At 45.3% G+C, this 22,989-nt stretch overlaps 1 protein-coding gene across 2 annotated transcripts; it reads left to right on the forward strand.

Moving 5' to 3' along the window:
- The first annotated feature begins 580 nt into the window (after positions 1–580).
- Positions 581–7,890, forward strand: LOC139418010 (protein sprouty homolog 4-like). 2 transcript variants are annotated; one of them, XM_071167089.1, is made up of 3 exons: positions 590–734; positions 1,531–1,619; positions 3,511–7,890. In XM_071167089.1, the coding sequence occupies exon 3, from the start codon at positions 3,543–3,545 to the stop codon at positions 4,500–4,502; it is 960 nt and encodes a 319-aa protein (XP_071023190.1). In that variant the 5' UTR covers positions 590–734; positions 1,531–1,619; positions 3,511–3,542; the 3' UTR covers positions 4,503–7,890. The 2 variants fall into 2 exon arrangements, with proteins under 2 accessions (XP_071023189.1, XP_071023190.1); XM_071167088.1 differs by lacking the exon at positions 1,531–1,619 and having other exon boundaries at positions 581–734.
- The last annotated feature ends 15,099 nt before the right edge of the window (positions 7,891–22,989 follow it).

Consider the following 22,989-nt stretch of genomic DNA (forward strand, 5'->3'; position numbering starts at 1 on the left):
ATGTTTTCAGTTTGGAGCAAAGCTTTGATTCTACATAGCATTTTACTTACATTTTAGGCCAGGCGGCTCTCCATATGCTAATAGTTCTTTCATTTAGCTTTACATTCTTTACACAACAATAGTTTACCATATAAAGACGAGGCATATACCTACATCAAATATTTATGTTCTTAATGTTATTATTTCCCATTGCACAATTCAAAATGTTCAAGATGCCCCTGACATGAGGTTTACATATTCGGAAATTAGCATTCATTTTCAGGTCGGAATCATGAATGAGTGAATCGTTGAATAAAGATGGTGCATGGTGTGAGGCCCATAGTCGGCTCATTCATGTAATCCTCTCTGACATCGCCCTTGTGACAAAACCTCCCAATTCTTCCATTCATGAACTCTTGGTATCACGCTTGCGCAATGAAATTCGGCGTCCTCCCATTCATAAAAACGTAACCCCCGCATTTGAGCTCTGAGACGTTGTGCCCTCCCATTCACAAAAAAAACATGCCAAGGCATCTGCGCAGTACGTTCTTTACCCTCCCATTCATAAAAACCAATTTCCCCATGTAGTTGCAACATCGTATCAAAAAGACCGTGTCCTCACTGCAGTAAGCATCGAGTGGATAGTGTTCAATCATTTTTGGACTTAGTGTTTTTTCTTTACTTGGGAGAAATATCTTTGGAATATACATGCAGTCTTCGAGCTCAACAGAGAAATGCGCTGCTAGTCTGGAAAAGTAAGTTATTCTATCGGATTTATAATGACGTTTTCGACATGGGATACAGAAACCCTAGTAGCCTATCACATTTTTGGTTAAACAATTTCGAATACTGGTGTGTACATCAATTTTGTGGATTGCTTGGGTGCGCTGAACATATTTTTCACGCTTGCAACAAGCTGTTCCCGTATTTGTACTTTGTGTCAATATTTAACCATGGATGCTACTGTAGCAAGGTTGTGGACAAGAGAAAAGTAATAATGAGAGCAGATGAAATAAGAGAGCCTAAATGCTGACTTTTGTTTTACCTCGTTCATTTTTAAAGCGTTATAAGCCGTTTATACACATCTATGTTGCGGTTAAAAACAGCAGCCTAACGTAGGCTATTAGTTACGGACTCGTGTCTTTGCCTCTTGCTAGTGATCATTCGCATTATCGGGGCTGGTTGCGTGACGCTTCTCTGCAGCGTTTGAGCTGGCACCTCATATGCATATGTCAGGTGGTTTTGTCATCTGTTCCTTTAAATAACTCTCCGTTTTAAAAGAAACCGTTTGTCCAATAAAAATAAGTAGCGTTTTGGTCTAAACTGCCACCCTCCTTTCATAAACCAATAGCCCACACTATAGCCACTTGCGCGTAAAAAATATATAATTTTAAGACGCCATAGCCTATATGTTCTGGAGATTTTGCTATTGTGAATCACTTGTCGAATGAAATGTTATCATCATGTCTCGATAAATATGTAGTCAGATTTTACGTTTATTTTCTATTTCCAATGACGTGTCGCCTCCGGTTATATTCACTTAATTCACAGACGCTGAGGGGAGGGAGGAGGGAGACACTGTAACCTACCTACCTAACGTCTCTGGATTCACTGGTTCTGATGATCAGGAGTATTTGCAGGTCGGAGAGACGTAGCATTTTGCTCACTATTTTCAGGTTCCGTGATTATTGCTGTGGCAAATTACCTGACAATCGTATCAATATTTAACTAAAAATTTCATGAATTTCTTTATAATTTATCATGTCTGCCAGCTAGAGTGGTAGGTATGTAGTCTACCACACTACATTATAGTGTCTACTATAAAGTAACTACTAAGTAGTAACTGTTGTGCCCTGTATGACTATTGGGTCATTAAATAGGGAACGTTGGCATTTATTGGGACGAATCTTGTCCTGGAAGCAGCTCTGCAGCGTGGTCACTAGCTGGCACAGCCACGAAGTCATAATTTTAAACATAAACTTAACCACACTGCTAACTTTATGCTTAACCTTAAATTAAATTAAGACCGACAAGCTCACTTTTGTTTTCATGATTTTTTAAAAACGAAATAGCCAATTTTGACTTCGCACCTGGCTCAATCCGCTCATCTCTGCCTCCAGGACAGGATTCATCCCAAGAAACGTCAACCTGCTTACATAGGTGCCATTACAGTCTACCTACTAATTCTGGGTTTCTTCCTTTTTAAGAGTGATGATGGGGCATGGAACTATGTCTCTTTTGGCGCATGCAGAGTAATATCCAAAAACGAGTGTCCGATTCTTGTAAAGATAGGATGGGTAAAGAGGAACATGTTATTTGTCACTATGGAGAATACTTGTTAGTTTTCTACTCACAGCATCATAGTTATGAATCATTTTTACGCTGCAAATGAACCACAAGAATTTCAAACAGATATAGCATTTGACAAAAACAGAATGCTTTCAAACATTGATTACATTAGGACACGATCACACATGTCTCTATTTATACGTAGGAATACTTGGAAACAGATTTTCTAAATTGAAATCACTTTGAGGAAATTTCCTGGTGATTTTACAGTCTTTTATGCCCATCAAAAAAAAGTACATATATTTTGCTCAGTATACTTGGGGAGGCAAATAAAATCAACAGCGAGCTGAATTTGGCCCGCATGCCGCCTATTGGGGAACCGTGCCCTACAACCTTTAAGGAGAAATGAACACCGACCAAATGCAATTAAATCAACAATGCGATTCATTATATTTTTGTCTAGTCACCAAACATACAAAAAGCTATATCTATTTCATCAATGGTCCTTTTGGTGAATGTGTTTATAGCACTTGAAGTCATGTGTTATAGTCTCATTCTGGACTATAGGGCCCCCCTTCTTCTGAATATAATTTGGCATAGGCTTTATTTGTTATTGCATTCATGTCTTGCAATTAATGTTGACGTTGTGGTATTTTGTCTCTTGAGAAAGTGTTGAACATGAATTGGGTAAATGACATATTAATGCGCAACATAATGTGGATTTTATTGCATTTGAATACCAGGTATTATTAGAATGTTTATATATAAATATATAAATAATGTGCTTGTTAATATTCATTATAAACTGATACAGGACGTTCTCTGAATGTAACTGTCATCAGTACAATCGGTTGCTATGAGTCATTGTTGAGAGTATATACTCTATGCTGACTCACGTCTTGGACAACCACTGACTAAGAGCCTTGTGTTAGATGGGTTTGTGTACAGATGTAGGTTCATCATTTGATCACTTTTTTGTTGCTGAGAATTTGCCTGCAAAGCAGGAAATGCAAACATGTAAAAATACATCTAAAGTATGTAATTTCCACTTGATTTGCCCTAACAAAACATCTATCAACACCTACAAAAATGTCCATTAATTATAATCCACATAATAATTCACATTTCCTGTTGCTGCAGGATTATTTTCATGCTGTAGCAAACTGGCTCAAATTAAGATCCTACATCTGTAAGTAGGGTAGCCATTCCAGGAGGCTGACTGTTGTCTCTATGTTTCTGCAGGACTGCTAGATGTTGAGCTCTCTGTTTTCTGTATGAGGGACACCACCACACAGATGGAGTCGAGGGTTCCCCACCACATCCCTGGAGTGTCTTCCTCCATTATATCCCAGCCGTTGCGTATGGTTCCGTATGGAAGGCTACAGCACCCGCTCACCATCTTCCCAATCGACCAGATGAAGTCCTCTCATGTGGAAAATGACTATATTGACAGTCCCGCTGTGGTCTCCCAGCAACCCCTCAACCAGAAGGCTGTCAACAGGGGGCCCCACGAGGCACTGCTAGGGGCTCCCCACCTCCCCCAACTGGCGCGCTGCAACCCTCACAACGCCACCACACACCCCTGGATAACCTTCAGCGGGCGGCCCAGCTCCATCAGCAGCAGCAGCAGCACCTCGTCAGACCAGAGGCTGCTGGACCACGCAGCCCCCACCCCCGTGGTGGACCACAACTCCACCGTAGTCACCACCAGGACCCCCTGCTGCGGGCCCAAGGCGCTCACCTCAAAGCCCCTGGATCTAAAAACTGCTGCCCTGGGGGCTGCAACGGTTGACAAGAAGCACATGCTGCTGTGTGAGATTTGTGGGAAGTGCCGCTGCACGGAGTGCACCCTGCCCCGGACCCTGCCCTCGTGCTGGGTGTGTAACCAGGAGTGCCTGTGCTCAGTGCAGAGCCTGGTGGACTCAGCCACCTGCATGTGCCTGGTCAAGGCCATTTTCTACCACTGCACAGAGGACGAGGATGATGAGGGATCTTGCGCCGACCGCCCGTGCTCCTGCCACCAGTCTAACTGCTGTGCGCGCTGGTCCTTCATGGCAGCCATGTCCCTGGTGCTGCCCTGTCTGGTGTGCTACCTGCCCACCATGGGCTGTGTCAAACTGTCGCAGAAGTGCTATGACAAAACCAGCCGCCCGGGCTGCCGCTGCAAGAACTTCCAGCAGGCCTGTAAGAGCATGGAGGCCAAGGTTGCAGGCCAGGAGAAACAGGCCTCATGATAGTCATTGGCTGTTGCCTTATCAATACCCTCTGGATAGGACAATCCCACCAACCCCTAACCGCTGGATGGCTTCCAGAAAACCATGGTACTTACAAAAGGGTTTACACTTGTCCTTCTTGGTTCGAGTGATGTTATTCCACACAAGTCAGAATAGGTCTGTCTGCTCAATTGGTTGTCCTAGACAACTGCTTGCCTCAGAACCGATCTTTATAAGTATAACAGACTGGCAGATTTTGTTTCTAAAATGGCTGAAGGCACAATTCATTATCCCTCTATACTGCTCTGAATTTCCAGCTTCATCATAGCTTGCTACTCTATGACACAATGGACCCCAGTTGTTGTTCTCCAAGAAAAAACACACAAAAAAGAAGCCTGCTCCAAAGCAGTTTCCCTCTGTTTATGCAAACTGTTGATTTCCTTTTGGGTAGTAAAGGATACTTCAACTGAAACAGCCACCCACTCTCCCCCATATATGAAATGTTTCAGTCCCATACAAGCCTTCCAGTTGCTAGCTTGATGTTGAGCTCGTTCTGTCAAGGTGGAAAAGTGAGAGGTGAAGTCGTGTGGCTTTGCCCGTCTGATATGTAAGGTCATACCACAACTGAGAGAAAAATAGTGTTTAGGATTGCCTGACTTGATCACTTTCCATTTCTTTGAGGGGATTTTTTAAAACCTAGCTTTTACCAATCACTTCAGAATAATTGCACGTCATGCCCTGCATGATGTGACGTAGTGGTTAACTCCAGTGCTCGACGTGGATGTGTTGTAGAAAAACCTCCTCAGGGATCGTTCCTCATCAGTAGAATTTGGTCTAGCACGTAAAAACTGCCACTAGCCTAGTTGACTTCACTTTGCACAATAGGCAAAGAACAGTTTAAAAAGGACAAAAGGGCAATTGTGAATTATTTAGGAAGAGTACGTTAAGAGAGGAAATGGAGGGAAAATACAGTCTTAGAAAAAAAGGTGCTATCCAGAACCTAAAAGTTTTTTTTGGCTGTCCCCAAAGGAGAACCCTTTTTGGTTCAAGGTAGAAACATGTTGGGTTCCATGTAGGACCCTTTCCACAGTGGGTTCTACATGGAACCAAAGGGTTTTACGTGGAACCAAAGGGGTTCTCCCTGGGACCAAAAGTAGTTATCTTATGGGGATAGCTGAAAAACCTTTTTGAACATTTTCTGGAGTGTAGCGTTTTCAGAAAGAGGTCAAGTGAAGCTGTAGCATATCTAGCCAGCCTTAGTTAAATCAAACCTGCCACTTGAACAACCTTTTTAGATGACGCAAACCCCTTATGATGTACTGAAGCACAGTATTAATGCTTAATGTATTTTACATTACTCTGTGAACTACTTTGAGTCCACATTGTATCAAATCAAATTTTATTGGTCGCATACACATATCTAGCAGATGTTATTGCGGGTTTAGCAAAATGCTTGTGTTCCTAGCTCCAACAGTGCAGCAATATCTAACAATACACACACATCTAAAAGTAAAATATTGGAATTAAGAAATTCTCATAATTTTTGCTGCAGTGTTGAGTTTTTCGTCTGTTAGAAATATTATTTATCTTTATTTTCTCAATCTATTTTTGCGGCTTGCATGGAGTACCAATGACTTTGCCAAAGGAGTTTAGTATAGCTTGTTTATCTGTCTTAGGGATCATATTTGTTATGCACTCGCCAAATTGTCAGAGGGCAATTGCTCTTAAAGGTGCTGTGTCCTTTTTTTATGCTTCAGTTTGGCATAAAGGGAATCTACACATTTCTGTCACGTCGGTTCTAAGGTCCCCCACTAACATTAGGGCCTGCCTCTTTTACATTTTTGTACTTGTCTTGTTGCACAAAGCAGAAAACACACAGGAAAAAAAACACTGTTCTTAGTCTTGAATGTATAAGGCAATATTATTTTCAAATGTTTGCAATTCAATCCAAGGGAAGGTGCCAAAATGGGGAATTATGTTCTGACTGGCAAAGCCAGGGAATATTTGTTGATGTGGTGACAATATGTTATAGAAATAGACCTATGTTATAGAAATAGACCTATTTTATAGAAATAGACCTATGCAGGTGATATGTTGTTGTAAATAGTTTTAAATGTCCTTGAAAAACTGCATGGTACATTATAACTACAATACAAAACATAGATAGATATATAGATATATATTTTGAGGGTAAAGATTTGAGGTTGAGGGGAAGAGGGAGGGGGGAAGACAGGTCTTACTATCATAAGCACTTGATTTAGAAAAGTGTGCCCCGCAGTAAAAATACCTCTGTTTATGCTATTCATGCCTCTTTAGCGGATAGAGGCGAAGCTAATTCCCAGTTCTTCAGTGCCCCTGCAACTGTGGAATCATTGAATCCACTGAAGGAATAACATTTTGGCCTATCCGGATCAACCCATTTCCCCCTGTTTGTACTTACAGTGTCGCAACTTTTTTTCCTTCCCCAATTTGGCCGACAAATACCCTGGCCTTGATTGACAAATACCCTGGCCTTGATTGACAAATACCCTGGCCTTGATTGACAAATACCCTGGCCTTGATTGACAAATACCCTGGCCTTGATTGACAAATACCCTGGCCTTGATTGACAAATACCCTGGCCTTGATTGACAAATACCCTGGCCTTAATTAACAAATTCCCTGGCCTTGATTGACACATACCCTGGCCTTAATTAACAAATACCCTGCCCTTAATTAAGAAATACCCTGGCCTTGATTGACAAATACCCTGGCCTTAATTAACAAATACCCTGGCCTTGATTGACAAATACCCTGGCCTTAATTAACAAATACCCTGGTCTTGATTTACAAATACAGCTGCTGTCCATAAATGTGTCAAAAGCACCACGAGGAAAAGAGAACTGTAAAGCTATGTTCCAGTCCATCTTGTTTAATAGTGGATCTCTTTTGCTTCTCTACCTTTTTTCTCTCTGTCTCTCTCACACTGTGGCTTGGGTAAAACCCTTAGCGTCATGTGTTTGGTGGCCTGTTAAGGTATTGAATAATCACCAACCATGACAACTCAATAACGAAGCCTTTTATTTTGTTAGAATGCTGTGACTTAAACTCCATTTTGTGGTACACTTGTGGCCACTAGAATTATCTTCAACTCAATCAAAATAACCTTCAAAACTGCTGGCTCCTGCTATTCAATGTCTTTGCCTTTGCAATGTCAATGTTGCGGAAAAATTAGCTCTGTGCTTTTGTTTTGTTTAACTATAACAAAATGAACAAATCTCCCATATAAAAGTTTCCCTTTATAGATATATTTATTTTGAAGTTCTATTTTATATAGTATTTATTTAGATTCCAACCTGTGTTTGTGAAGAAAGCTCATGTCGAAATGGAATGTACATTGACATTGGAAATATATATTGTTAAATATAAACATGTTGTGGTGTCTTTTTTTTACTGAGGGTCCTCTACTTGAATCATACACGAACCAAACTCTTAGACAGACAGAAAACATATCAGTACATTCTCTGTCTTTCTGCCATGTCCTTTCAGATTGGTGGAACATGGTTAAGTGTTAAAGCTACCAATGAGAGTTCTGTTTCCATAGTTACAAGACTTAGTTTGTCATTTAGTTGATCTGGGGCGGGAGAGCTATGGTTGAAAGTAAAAAAATATATGAAAAAGTGGGCCAGAAATAGCCTGTTTCCCATTCACTCGCAGAGGACCAAATTAAAACTGTTAATCATGTTAAATCAGGACATTTAGTGGTTTTCACTGTTTCATTTGAATGCTTCCTGAATTCCCTTCATTTTAGTTTAAATTGTATTATTCTCCTATGGAACAGTGGTAAGCCACACTCCAATTCAGGCCAGAAGAAGCAGCTTGACCCTTCATTTACTGACATAAAATATTACAGTAAGTAATACTGGGGCTCCTGAGTGGCGCATTGGTCTAAGGCACTGTATCTCAATGCTAGATGTGTCACTATGGACGCTGGTTCAATTCTGGCTGTGATTGGGAGTCCCATAGGGCAGTACACAATTGGCTCAGTGTTGTCTGGGTTTGGCTGGGGTAGGTCATCATTGTAAATAAGAATTTGTTCTTAACTGAATTGCCTAGTTAAATAAATATTCAGATATTTCCTTCATCTACTTAGACAGAAGCATGCCCTGGTCAAATGCAATGAATAATATCCTCAACCAATTAAAGCCAAGGATTAGTCTTGGCAGTAAGTTACTGTAAGTAAGAAAAACCCATGCTGAGAAAACGTTTTCCTCTATTTGGAAAAAAAAAAGCAACATGAGAGGTTGTTGTCCTTGTAAATTGTGTGTGTGAACACTGACTGCCTACATGATTAAGGGGTGGTCTTATATAGATGTGTAACATTCCGTTTCTCCCAAGAAGAACACCACCGTACCTACGTGGTCAACCTGTGCCGTACCTACACCCCCCCAGGCCCACCTGTGTCGTTTCCCCTCCAGGCAAGGCAGGGCCCTGTGTCCTGAGTGTTACCTGTAAGCACCTGGGGGAGATGAGTGAGAAGCTGAGTTGACTTCTGGCTGAGCTGGGGCTTCTGCTGCAGCCTGTGGCACTGGGGCCTGTCTGTTAGAGTAGGTGAGATCTGAGACAAACCTGCCTGTTTGTCATCTCCCCACCCTGCACTGTGCTCCCTCCCACACCACCACCATGTGTGTATTCCACACCACTGCTGTCATCCTCCCCCCCCCGCTCCGCCAGGCCCAAAATTACACATCAGCTCAGGAATTTTAAATGGCAGCAAGTGAAAAAACCACCCCTCTCACAGACATAGGATATGGGAAAAGGTAATGCTGTCGCTGGTAGGTGTCGTATTATCTTAGCTAACCACACTGTTTCATGGCTGAGTTCTTAGGAAGTGTCAGTCAATGCACAATGTTGAGAGTAAGGTCGTCACACTCTGTCAAACAGCATATTCTCACTCTGCAGGTTGGAATGGCTGTGCTTTGTTGCCGATAGCTCCCATGTACAGCACTTCCTAAATCCCATTATGATCAAAGCTGTGAAAATATCTGTATAAGTGACATGACGAAACGAAGAAGAAGAAAAACACACTTATGGCTCTGACTTCATTGTGTACAGTACCGGTTCCTATAGCTTTGAATCAGGTTTATCTTTACTCTGGTAGTATCGTTCTCATACTATATACTCTATTATAAACTGGGTACTTTGGCTCCTGGATGCTGATTGGCTGAAAGCTGTGGTATATACCACAGTTATGACCCCCCAAAAACATGTTTTACTCTTGTAATTATGTTGGTAACCAGTTTATAATAGCAACAAGGTACCTCAGGGGTTTGTGGTATATGGCCAATATACTAGTTTTGTTTTTACTTAGCTGTGCTATGTTGGCCATATTCCACACCCCTCCCCTAAGCCTTATTGCTTAGTATTATTATCTAGCTAATATATTATCATCAACAATAATATGATTGTCCTTGTAATTATCTGTAATCTTGTTTATAGTGTTACAAGTTTATAATTGAAATGTTCTTACTATTATGCTGTAGTGCCTGCTGGTGATAGCAAAGCCCTTCTTTCAACAGAAGTGTGTTACCAGCCCTCCAGCTATAGAGGACATTGTTCTGTGCATGCCAAAGTAAGGCCACACCATTCTGGGAGTCACAGCCACAGCAGACACACAGTTGGACCATCAAACAGATACCCATCACCCTGTCCAACTTCGACATAACATCCGTTGATCCTTCTCTTTTTTGGGGCTGTTTTCTTTGCTTGGTGTTTCTCATGTTCAGCAGCCATTTTGTCCAGCCAGTCAGTCCATGCTGTGACTGGAACAGACCTGTCTGCACATTTCCCAAGTAAACTCATCCATGTTGATTTGGTTGAAGTAAACGTCCCCTTGCAGTTTGGATGACATATTGCAAAAGTCCTTTCCACATCTGGTGCAGTACTCATCCCCCTCTCCCTCTCCCTCCCCCTCCCTCTTCCCCTCTCTACTAGTTGTGCATACAAATGACATGGACTGGAGAGAGAGAGTCAAACAAAAGTGCCTCAACGATTTGTGAGGTCAGGGAATTGGAAGAGAGATCATTCTGGGTTTTCCTACGGGACATATGCAGGTCTGCAGGAATGCACGCTCAGATGGGCGGAAATGGCAAGTACACGCTGTTTGGAAATGTGACCCTGACATTTAGACCTGGAGATTGCGAAAGGCATCCTGCACTGGTATTTCAGGGCCCAGCGAACCAAGTGTGACAGGAAGACTTCAACGCAAGAGAAACACACACTTCAACACTTTAAGTTAGAGAAAAGGGAGGTGGGGTGAGAGTGGAGGCATTAGAGAGAAAGGGAGATGGGGTGAGAGCAGGGGAGATAGAGAGAAAGGGAGATGGAATTGAGAGTTTGCCAAAAGTTTCAGAGTGCACCAGCCAGACTCCTTCGTTCTCCGAACTCCATGGCATCTGACCAAGCAGCAACTTTAAACAAAGAGCTACTGTCTTGCCTGGGTCGTTCTTGAATTACGGTGACATTTGGACATGCCATTCTGGGAAGATTTTTTATATTTTATTTTTTATATACTGTATTTGGGTACATCTTTCCATTCTAAATATGGTAGCTTTAATAAAAAATGTTTACCCTTATAATAACATTGTGCGACCAGTAGGAGTAGTTACACCAATGATGGTAACACCGATGAGACATTTTTGGTACTGTAAATTAGGATTTTCTGAAATGGAGACCACAAATGCTCAGATCCAAGGTCGTCAATCCTTTAAAGTGATATAATTAATCATTTTGCTCACAACGTAATTTCCCTTCATTTAAATTGACTAAAACTAAATTACACTTTGGATTCAGACTCACCGAATGATCAATGGAATCCTCAAATTTATGACATACAAAAAAGGTGTGATTAGCTAATACTTTTCATTAATACAGACCCCTTCCCCGATATCAGTTTTCCCCTGAAGAGAATGCTCAAGGACCTTGTATAGTAAGTATATCTTTATAATGGGTGGCAGGTAGCCTAGTTGTTAGCGCGTTGGACTAGTAACCGAAAGTTTGCAAGATTGAATCCCCGAGCTGACAAGGTAAAAATCTGTCGTTCTGCCCCTGAACAAGGCAGTTAACCCACAGTTCCTAGGCTGTCATTGAAAATAAGAATTTGTTCTAACATGCCTAGTTAAATAAAGGTACAATTTTGAATGACATAAAACTAAGGGGACACACATTAGAGCTATACTAAAAGAAAAAAAACTATTTTAATAGCCTTCTTTGTTTTTATTGATCTATACAATATATTCAATCGTATTGTTCAACGTTTAGCGTTCAAAATAATAGACATATACATCTAAATCCCCAAAACATGTCACTAGAACTCTGGGACTGTAACGGTTTTCTGTATGAGAAGGAGAGTCGGACCAAAATGCTGCGTGTAGATTGCGATCCATGTTTATTGTGACTATAGCAACACGAATCTAAATACAAACAGTGCAAAATAATAAACGTAATGAAAACCGAAACAGCCTAAACTGGTGCAAACTAACACTAAGGACAATCACCCACAAACACACAGTGAAACCCAGGCTACCTAAATATGGTTCCCAATCAGAGACAATGACTAACACCTGCCTCTGATTGAGAACCATATCAGGCCAGACATAGAAATAGACAAACAAGACATTCAACATAGAATGCCCACCCAGTTCACGTCCTGACCAACACTAAAACAAGGAAAACACACACGAACGATGGTCAGAACGTGACAGTACCCCCCCTCCAAGGTGCGGACTCCGGACGCACAACTTAAACCTATGGGGGAGGGTGTGGGTGGGCATCTGTCCGCGGTGGCGGCTCTGGCGCTGGACGTGGACCCCACTCCATAACAGTTTTAGTCCACCTCCTTAGCGTCCCTAGATAGGTTAGCCTCCTTAAAGACCGCTCGGGACTGAGAGGAAGCTCAGCACTGAGAGGAAGCTCAGGCAGGTGGTTGGATCCGGCAGATCCTGGCTGGCTGGCGGTTCTGGAAGATCCTGGCCGACTGGCGGATCTGGAAGATCCTGGCCGACTGGCGGATCTGGAAGATCCTGGCCGACTGGCGGATCTGGAAGATCCTGGCCGACTGGCGGATCTGGAAGATCCTGGCGGATCTGGAAGATCCTGGCGGATCTGGAAGATCCTGGTCGACTGGCGGATCTGGAAGATCCTGGTCGACTGGCGGATCTGGAAGATCCTGGTCGACTGGCGGATCTGGAAGATCCTGGTCGACTGGCGGATCTGGAAGATCCTGGTCGACTGGCGGATCTGGAAGATCCTGGTCGACTGGCGGATCTGGAAGATCCTGGTCGACTGGCGGATCTGGAAGATCCTGGTCGACTGGCGGATCTGGAAGATCCTGGTCGACTGGCGGATCTGGAAGATCCTGGTCGACTGGCGGATCTGGAAGATCCTGGTCGACTGGCGGATCTGGAAGATCCTGGTCGACTGGCGGATCTGGAAGAGTCTGGTCGACTGGCGGATCTGGAAGAGTCTGGTCGACTGGCGGATCTGGAAGAGTCTGGTCGACTGGCGGATCTGGAAGAGTCTGGTCGACTGGCGGATCTGGAAGAGTCTGGTCGACTGGCGGATCTGGAAGAGTCTGGTCGACTGGCGGATCTGGAAGAGTCTGGTCGACTGGCGGATCTGGAAGAGTCTGGTCGACTGGCGGATCTGGAAGAGTCTGGTCGACTGGCGGATCTGGAAGAGTCTGGTCGACTGGCGGATCTGGAAGAGTCTGGTCGACTGGCGGATCTGGAAGAGTCTGGTCGACTGGCGGATCTGGAAGAGTCTGGTCGACTGGCGGATCTGGAAGAGTCTGGTCGACTGGCGGATCTGGAAGAGTCTGGTCGACTGGCAGATCTGGAAGAGTCTGGTCGACTGGCAGATCTGGAAGAGTCTGGTCGACTGGCAGATCTGGAAGAGTCTGGTCGACTGGCAGATCTGGAAGAGTCTGGTCGACTGGCTGCTCTGGCTGCTCCATGCTGACTGGCTGCTCCATGATGACTGGCAGCTCTGGCTGCTCCATGCTGACTGGCTGCTCCATGCTGACTGGCAGCTCTGGCTGCTCCATGCTGACTGGCTGCTCTGGCTGCTCCATGCTGACTGGCTGCTCCATGCTGACTGGCGGCCCTGGCTGCTCCATGCTGACTGGCGGCCCTGGCTGCTCCATGCTGACTGGCGGCCCTGACTGCTCCATGCTGACTGGCGGCCCTGACTGCTCCATGCTGACTGGCGGCCCTGACTGCTCCATGCTGACTGGCGGCCCTGGCTGCTCCATACTGACTGGCGGCCCTGGCTGCTCCATGCTAACTGGCAGCTCTGGCGGCTCCTTGCAGACTGGCAGCTCTGGCGGCTCCTTGCAGACTGGCAGCTTTGGCGGCATCCTGCAGAAAGGCAGCTCTGGGGGCTCCTTGCAGACTGGCAGCTCCTTGCAGACTGGCAGCTCTATGCAGACTGGCAGCTCCTTGCAGACTGGCAGCTCCTTGCAGACTGGCAGCTCCTTGCAGACTGGCAGCTCCTTGCAGACTGGCAGCTCCTTGCAGACTGGCAGCTCTATGCAGACTGGCAGTTCTGAACAGGCGGGAGACTCCGGCAGCGCTGTAGAGAAGGAAGGCTCTAACAGCGCTAAACAGGCGGGAGACTCCGACAGCGCTGGAGAGGAGGAAGGCTCTGGCAGCGCTGGACAGGCGAGGCGCACTGTAGGCCTGATGCGTGGTGCTGGCACTGGTGGTACTGGGCCGAGGACACGCACAGGAAGCCTGGTGCGGGGAGCTGCTACCGGAGGGCTGGGGTGTGGAGGTGGTACTGGAAAAACCGGACCGTGCAGGCGCACTGGAGCTCTTGAGCACCGAGCCTGCCCAACCTTACCTGGTTGAATGCTCACGGTCGCCCTGCCAGTGCGGCGAGGTGGAATAGCCCGCACTGGGCTATGCAGGCGAACCGGAGACACCGAGTGCAAGGCTGGTGCCATGTAAGCCGGCCCAAGGAGACGCACTGGGGACCAGCTGCGTAGAGCCGGCTTCATGGCATTAGGCTCGATGCTCAATCTAGCGACACGCAGAGCTGGAATATACCGCACCGGGCTATGCACCCGCACTGGAGACACCCTGCGCACCACTGCATAACACGGTGCCTGTCCGGTCTCTCTAGCCCCCCGGTAAGCACAGGGAGTCTGCCCAGGTCTCCTACCTGACGTAGCCATACTCCCTGTTAGCCCCCCCCCCAAGAAATTTTTGGGGCTGCCTCTCAGGCTTCCATCCGCTACGTCGTGCTGCCTCCTCATATCTGCGCCTCTCAGCTTTCGCCGCCTCCAGTTCTTCTTTGGGGCGGCGATATTCTCCTGGCTGAGCCCAGGGTCCTCTTCCTTCTAATTCGTCCTCCCATGTCCATACCTCCTCTTTGGGCTGCTCCTGTTGCCTCTTCTCCTGCTGCACCTTTGGGCGGCTACACTCCCCTGGTTTAGCCCAGGGTCCTCTCCCGTCGAGGATTTCCTCCCATGTCCAGAAATCCTTATTGCGCGTCTCCTCGCGCTGCTCCTGCCTGTTGACACGCTGCTTGGTCCTTTTGTGGTGGGTGATTCTGTAACGGTTTTCTGTATGAGAAGGAGAGTCGGACCAAAATGCGGCGTGTAGATTGCGATCCATGTTTATTGTGACTATAGCAACACGAATCTAAATACAAACAGTGCAAAATAATAAACGTAATGAAAACCGAAACAGCCTAAACTGGTGCAAACTAACACTAAGGACAATCACCCACAAACACACAGTGAAACCCAGGCTACCTAAATATGGTTCCCAATCAGAGACAATGACTAACACCTGCCTCTGATTGAGAACCATATCAGGCCAGACATTGTTGTGCTATCTTGCTGTATTACCAAACAGCCTTTTTGAAAACAAAATGGATGATTTGGAGTGGATTTTTTTTTATACAGGCTTAAATCTTTTCACTGTCATACAGGCCAGTAATGTGGAGTGAATGCAATGTTGTTGGTCCTCTGTGTTGTCAAGTACTGTGGTGGCAGTCTCATGTTATGGGTATGCTTGTCACCGGCAGGGACTGTTAGGATCAAAATTAAAATGAAAGGAGCAAAGCCAAGATAAAACGTTTGAGGAAACCTTGACACAGTCTTCTGAATACCTAACCGTGGGATAGAGTTTTATTTTTCACAGAGACAATTACACAGATGTTAATACCAAAGGCACACCAGAATGGCTTTCCAATATGTGTTGAGTGCTCCTGAATGGTCCAGTCTCAGTCCTGACTTAAATTGCGTTGAAAAGCAAAGACCAGGTTTGAATATTGCTGTCCATCAATGACTCCAAACCAAATTTACTGAGCTTGAGCAATTTTGACAAAAACAATGTAAATATGTTGCCCTAAGAATTGTGCGAAATTGATGGAATGTTATTCAATATGTTTTTCAGCTGTAACGGCTGCTAAAGGTGCTTCCACCAGGTATTAACTCTGGGGTGTGAAGACATACGCAATCAAAACACTTGATTTATTTGATTTGATTAATTTGGACTATTTTCTATACATTTTTCTTTGACTTTGGAAATGTGGAGTAGGTTGTGTAGATCGGTAGGATTTATTCCCTTTTGAGATCAAATTGGAAGTAGCAAAATGTGAAGACTGCAAGGGGTATGTAGACTTTCACTAGTGACACTATGTCATCTCAAATCATATTTTTTATCACATTTTATTAGTCACATGCGCCGAATACAACAGTGAAATTCTTATTTACAAGCCCCTAACCAACAATACAGTTTAAAAAATATGAATAGGAATCAGAAATAGAAGGAACAAGTAATTAAAGAGCAGCAGTAAAATGACAATAGCGAGACTAGTATATACAGGGGGGGTACCGGTACAGAGTCAATGTGGAGACTATATACAAGGGGGGTACCGGTACAGAGTCAATGTGGAGACTATATACAGGAGGGGGTACCAGTACAGAGTCAATGTGGAGACTATATACAGGGGGGGTACCAGTACAGAGACAATGTGGAGATTATATACAGGGGGGGTACCGGTACAGAGTCAATGTGGAGACTATATACAGGGGGGGTACCAGTACAGAGACAATGTGGAGACTATATACAGGGGGGGTACCGGTACAGAGTCAATGTGGAGACTATATACAGGGGGGTACCGGTACAGAGTCAATGTGGAGACTATAAACAGGGGGGGGTACCAGTACAGAGACAATGTGGAGACTATATACAGGGGCTACCGGTACAGAGTCAATGTGGAGACTATATACAGGGGGGGGGGGGGGGGTACCGGTACAGAATCAATTTGGAGACTATATACAGGGGGGTGCCGGTACAGAGTCCATGTGGAGACTATATACAGGGGGGGGGGTACCGGTACAGAGTCAATGTGGAGACTATATACAGGGGGTACCGGTACAGAGTCAATGTGGAGGCTATATACAGGGGGTACCGGTACAGAGTCAATGTGGAGACTATATACAGGGGGTACCGGTACAGAGTCAATGTGGAGGTTATATACAGGGGGTACCGGTACAGAGTCATTGTGGAGGCTATATACAGGGGGTACCGGTACAGAGTCAATGTGGAGACTATAAACAGGGGGGGTACCAGTACAGAGACAATGTGGAGACTATATACAGGGGCTACCGGTACAGAGTCAATGTGGAGACTATATACAGGGGGGGGGGGGGGGGGGGGGTACCGGTACAGAATCCATTTGGAGACTATATACAGGGGGGGTGCCGGTACAGAGTCAATGTGGAGACTATATACAGGGGGTACCGGTACAGAGTCAATGTGGAGGCTATATACAGGGGGTACCGGTACAGAGTCAATGTGGAGACTATATACAGGGGGTACCGGTACAGAGTCAATGTGGAGGTTATATACAGGGGGTACCGGTACAGAGTCATTGTGGAGGCTATATACAGGGGGTACCGGTACAGAGTCAATGTGGAGGTTATATACAGGGGGTACCGGTACAGAGTCAATGTGGAGGCTATATACAGGGGGTACCGGTACAGAGTCAATGTGGAGACTATATACAGGGGGTACCGGTACAGAGTCAATGTGTGGGGGCACCGGTTAATCTTGTTCCTATTCAACAATTTTCTTCCATGCACTACTTTGTGCAGAAGGCACATTAAGACATGTAGCATATTCATACACAAAGCCTATAAACTGGTGGATCAGTCATAGCTGTGGGGCAGCAGGTAGCCTAGCGGTTAGGAGCATTGGGCCAGTTTATGAAAGGCAGCTGGTTTGAATCCCCGAGCCAACTAGGTGAAAAATCTGTCGATGTACCCTTGAGCAAGGCACGTAACCCTATTTGCTCCTGTAAGTCACTCTGGATAAGAGTGTCTGCTAAAATTTAAATGTAGCTCAGCAAACTGGATTGTTTTCCCTTATTTTTAAATGGCTCAAGGAATGGCAACAAAAGTGGACTGAGGTGAATGGTAGGGGACAGGAATTTTAATGAGGCTCCACGACTCAACACCATTATAAGTATTCAGACCGTGTAATTTGATACTTTTAAACTTGAGACTGATCAGCTGTTGTATATTTCATGTGGATGGATCTTTCAACTTGAATGTCTTATGCCTAAGTACATATGAAAGAGCATTCCTGTGACATACACACACACACACAATTCTCCGGCTTATGCTCTCTCTGTGCTGGGTGAATAACAGCACAGCAGTCCCCTGAGGCGCCGAGGGGCCAGAGCCTACCAAACTTGGCTTCCGACCCCACAGCGCTGACACACCCACTTGGACTCAATGCAGTGCATTCCTGGTGAGCGCATTGTCAAAGCCCAACACTTCCTCTGGAGCTCAGCCAACACAACCGCAATAACATTTTATAAATTTATCTCTCACAGAGAACACTGTTGCAAAACATTCCCTCCCCTCCCCTCCCCTCCCCTCCCCTGCCCTGCCCTCTCCTCTCCTCTCCTCTCCTCTCCTCTCCTCTCCCACAGTTCAACTCTCACTTACTTCTTCTTCTGTTGTTTCCAGGTGTTGTTAGCTCCATTCTCTTTTAAAATGGTAGCTACTCTGAACCCATGTTTGGGAACATGGAAAAATGACTTTTTACTCTGACTTTCAGGCACATAGGGAGTGATGACATCAGTCTAGTGACAGCCAGTATCTTCTCCTTTCTGTATACCTTCCCTATAAAGCAACGTAGGTACCTGGTTCAATTATGCAAATCAGTTTATTATCTCATTCCACTGGGCAAAAACTGGTTGAATCAACGTTGTTTCCACGTCATTTCAACCAAAAGATTATATGTGATGACGTTGAATCAACGTTGTTTCCACGTCATTTCAACCAAAAAGATCTATACGATGAAGTTGAATCAACTTGGAAAACTGATTGGATTTTCAAAAAGTAATCAATGTTGACAACTCAACCAAATGTAAATCAAAACTAGACATTGAACTGATGTCTGTGCCCAGTGGGATCTTTCTTCTCGTACCGCTGCCCTGCCGTTCTACCACAGTAGCAGTAGGCCAGACTCCAAGGCTATAGACTCAGGAAGCTGCTTCCTGTAGGCCCTGAGGGAGTATGGGAAGAGTAGTTTTCTAGTATAGTATAGTACAGTATAGTATACAGATATGTATGTCTTAATTTGATCAACCTGTTGCAGGATAACTTTTCTGCAATGCAGGAAATGTACAACTTGCAGTGTATTTGAGGTTTGAAACGCTTCTGAACTTTGTAATTTCCACTGCAATTTCAGACTTGATTTTATCAACACCTACAAAAATGTCCACTAATTATAATCCACATAATCACATTTCCTGTTGCCGCAGAATAATTTTCCTGCTGGCTCAAATTAAGATCCTACATCTGTAGGAGGCCCAGAAGGACAACCAGTCAGAGAATATGAGCCGCTATTTCCGAAGCCCTCTTTGGCTCCTCTCCTCAGCCAGCCAGTAGTTGCACTCTGGGTCCTCAGCCACATTGTCTTCACTACTAATATCTCTTGCTCTATATTGTGTTTCCTCTTTTTACCAAACCTGTGTGGGGAGCTGTTACCAGGCTGCTGCGATCGCATTGTGAAAAGGACACAAAAAAGAGAGGACTTCCGAGGTGTATGCTCCACATTGGTGTGACTGTCCTAGATAGATAGAACTCTGCTGTTGGCTGAGATGTGTACTGCTGGGGGGATTAGTACTAAGGATGTGTTTGCAGTGGTGATTTTATCAAAGGCTTTGCTGTGTGTGTGTGTGTGTGTGTGTGTGTGTGTGTGTGTGTGTGTGTGTGTGTGTGTGTGTGTGTGTGTTTGTGTGTGTGTGTGTGTGTGTGTGTGTTTGCACTTGTTTGCCTACCTTATCAGGACCCCAATGTCCAACAATTCACCCGAATGTCTTGACAAGGTAGAAAAAAATGACATTTTCATGTCCTAAATTTATTCAATGCTATTTTAAACTTAAGGGTTAGGTTTAGGGTTTTGGGGTTAAGGTTAGGGTTAAGGTTAGGGTGAAGGTTAGGTGTAGAATTAGGTTAAGAGTTAGGGGTAAGGTCAAGAGTTAGGGGTAGAGTTAGGTTAAGAGTTAGGGGTAGAGTTAGTTTAAGAGTTATTGTTAGGTTAAGAGTTAGGGGTAGGGTTAGGGTTAGGATTAGGGTTAGGGTTAGGAGGGGTAGGGTTAGGGTTAGGGTTAGGATTAGGGTTAGGGTTAGGAGGGGTAGGGTTAGGTTAGGGGTTAGGATTAGGGTTAGGGTTAGGAGGGGTAGGGTTAGGTTAGGGGTAGGGGTAGGGGTAGGTTAGGGGTAGGGTTAGGTTAGGGGTTAGGGGTTAGGGGTAGGGTTAGGAGGGGTAGGGTTAGGAGGGGTAGGGTTAGGTTAGGGGTTAGGGGTAGAGTTAGGTTAGGGGTAGGGTTAGGTTAGGGGTAGGGTTAGGTTAGGGGTAGGGTTAGGTTAGGGGTAGGGTTAGGTTAGGGGTTAGGGGTAGGGTTAGGTTAGGGGTTAGGGGTAGGGTTAGGTTAGGGGTAGGGTTAGGTTAGGGGTAGAGTTAGGTTAGGGGTAGAGTTAGGTTAGGGGTAGGGAAAGTAGGATTTTTAATCGTAAAACATTTTTACTCCCAATTTTTTTTTAAGTGTGTGTATGTGTGCGCATGCATGTGCGTAACAGGATCAGTTGTCCCTGTGCCTTCTCCCCTCATCACAACACAGCTGCTGCGCCTTCTTCCGTCTTCGGAACGGTCTATGTAAGTTATTAAAGAGCCAACACAATGGCTACACAAACGCATCAGTTCAGTGAAACAGGAAGCGGACCCTTATGTAACAGGTATGACTTCACAGGAAGCCAGGGGAACAAAGGCTCGGATGCACAAGACCCACAGATAAAGATCCACTGTGTGTCTGCTGCCTCCGAGTTACAATGACGCTTTGTTGCCATGATCAGGAAAGAAGGGACAAGCACATGTATCATTTGTCCCCTTAGTTTACCTTGCGTGGGCTAGCAGCGGGCACACGGCCCATCTGATAAACGGCCAAAGCAGGGTCGATCCACACAGGACAGAGATTCACCCGGGGGCCTGATGGTGATTTGTGTCCCCCAACCTGAAGGGGGTAGGCTGGGGAGGGGAGGCGACCACTCTGGCTGGAGGGGATTTGTAACATAGGCTACAGGGTAAATCCATTTTTGACAGCATCCCTTTTGATCTGAACCAAACTTTCCATACATGTTTGCCCATCCCTGTAGGCTGTCTCGCCGTTGTCGGTGATCAGGCCTACCACTGTTGTGTCATCTGCAAACTCAATGATGGTGTTGGAGTCGTGCCTGGCCACGCAGTCATGGGTGAACAGGGAGTACAGGAGGGGACTGAGCACGCACCCCTAAGGGGCTCCAGTGTTGAGGATCAGCATGGCAGATATGTTGCTACCTACCCTCACCAACTGGGGGTGGCTCGTCAGGAAGTCCAGGATCCAGTTGCAGAGGGAAGTGTTTAGTCCCAGGATCCTTAGCTTAGTGATGAGCTTTGAGGGTACTATGGTGTTGAACGCTGAGCTGTAGTCAATGAATAGCATTCTCATGTTGTCACGCCCTGACCGTAGAGAGCGTTTTATGTCTCTATTTTGGTTTGGTCAGGGTGTGATTTGGGTGGGCAGTCTATGTTCTATGTTCTATGATTTTCTATTTCTATGTGTTTGGCCGGGTGTGGTTCTCAATCAGAGGCAGCTGTCTATCGCTGTCTCTGATTGAGAACCATACTTAGGTACCCTTTTCCCCACCTGTTTTGTGGGAAGTTAACTTCGACTTTGTTCAGGGCACATAGCCCAAAGCCTCAAGGTTTGGTTTTGTTCTTTGTTTTGTCTGCGTCATTTTTAATAAAGAGAAAATGTACGCTTACCATGCTGCACCTTGGTCCAGTCCTTCAGCCAGCCGTGACACACGTAGGTGTTCCTTTTGTCCAGGTGGGAAAGGGCAGTGTGGAGTGCGATAGAGATTGCATCATCTGTGGATCTGTTTGGACGTTATGCAAATTGGAGCGGGAATAGTGGATAATGGTGTTGATGTGAGCCATTACCAGCCTTTCAAAGCACTTCATGGCTACGGACGTGAGTGTCACGGGTCTATAGTCATTTAGGCAGGTTGCCTTAGTGTTCTTGGGCACAGGGACTATGGTGGCCTGCTTGAAACATGTTGTTATTACAGACTATATCAGGGACATGTTGAAAATGTAGACCATATGGCCAGTTGGTCAGCACATGCCCAGAGCACACATTCTGGTAATCCGTCTGGCTCCGCAGCCTTGTGAATGTTGACCTGTTTAACGTCTTACTCACGTCGGCTACTGAGAGCGTGATCACACAGTCGTCCGGAACAGCTAATGCTCTCATGCATGCCTTAGTATTGCTTGCCTTAAAGTGGGCATATAATTAATTTAGCTTGTCTTGTAAGCTCGTGTGACTGGGCAGCTTGCGGCTGTGCTTCCCTTTGTAGTCTGTAATAGTTTGCAAGTCCTGCCACATAAGACGAACGTCGCAGCTGGTGTAGTACAAATTAATCTTAGCCTTGTATTGATGCTTTGCCTGTTTGATGGTTCGTCGGAGGGCATAGCAAGATTTCTTATAAGCTTCCAGGTTAGAGTCACGCACCTTGAAAGCAGAAGCTCTACTCTTTAGCTCAGTGAAAATGTTGCCTGTAATCCATGGCTTCTGGTTGGGGTATGTACGTACAGTCACTGTGGGGACGACGTCCTCGATGCACATATTGATAAAGCCAGTGACTGATGGGGTGTACTCCTCAATGCCATCGGAAAAATCCCGGAACATGTTCCAGTCTGTGATAGCAAAACAGTCCTGTAGCTTAGCATCTGCTTCATCTGACCACTTTTATATAGCCCAAGTCACTGGTGCTTCCTGCTTTAATGTTTCCTTGTCAGCAGGAATCAGGAGGATAGAATTGTGGTCACATTTACCAAATGGAGGGTGAGGGAAAGCTTTGTACGCGTCTCTGTGTGTGGAGGTGATCTAGAATTTTTTCCCC

Source organism: Oncorhynchus clarkii, chromosome 10 (genome assembly GCF_045791955.1).
Source record: "Oncorhynchus clarkii lewisi isolate Uvic-CL-2024 chromosome 10, UVic_Ocla_1.0, whole genome shotgun sequence".
Classification (NCBI taxonomy): domain Eukaryota; kingdom Metazoa; phylum Chordata; class Actinopteri; order Salmoniformes; family Salmonidae; genus Oncorhynchus; species Oncorhynchus clarkii.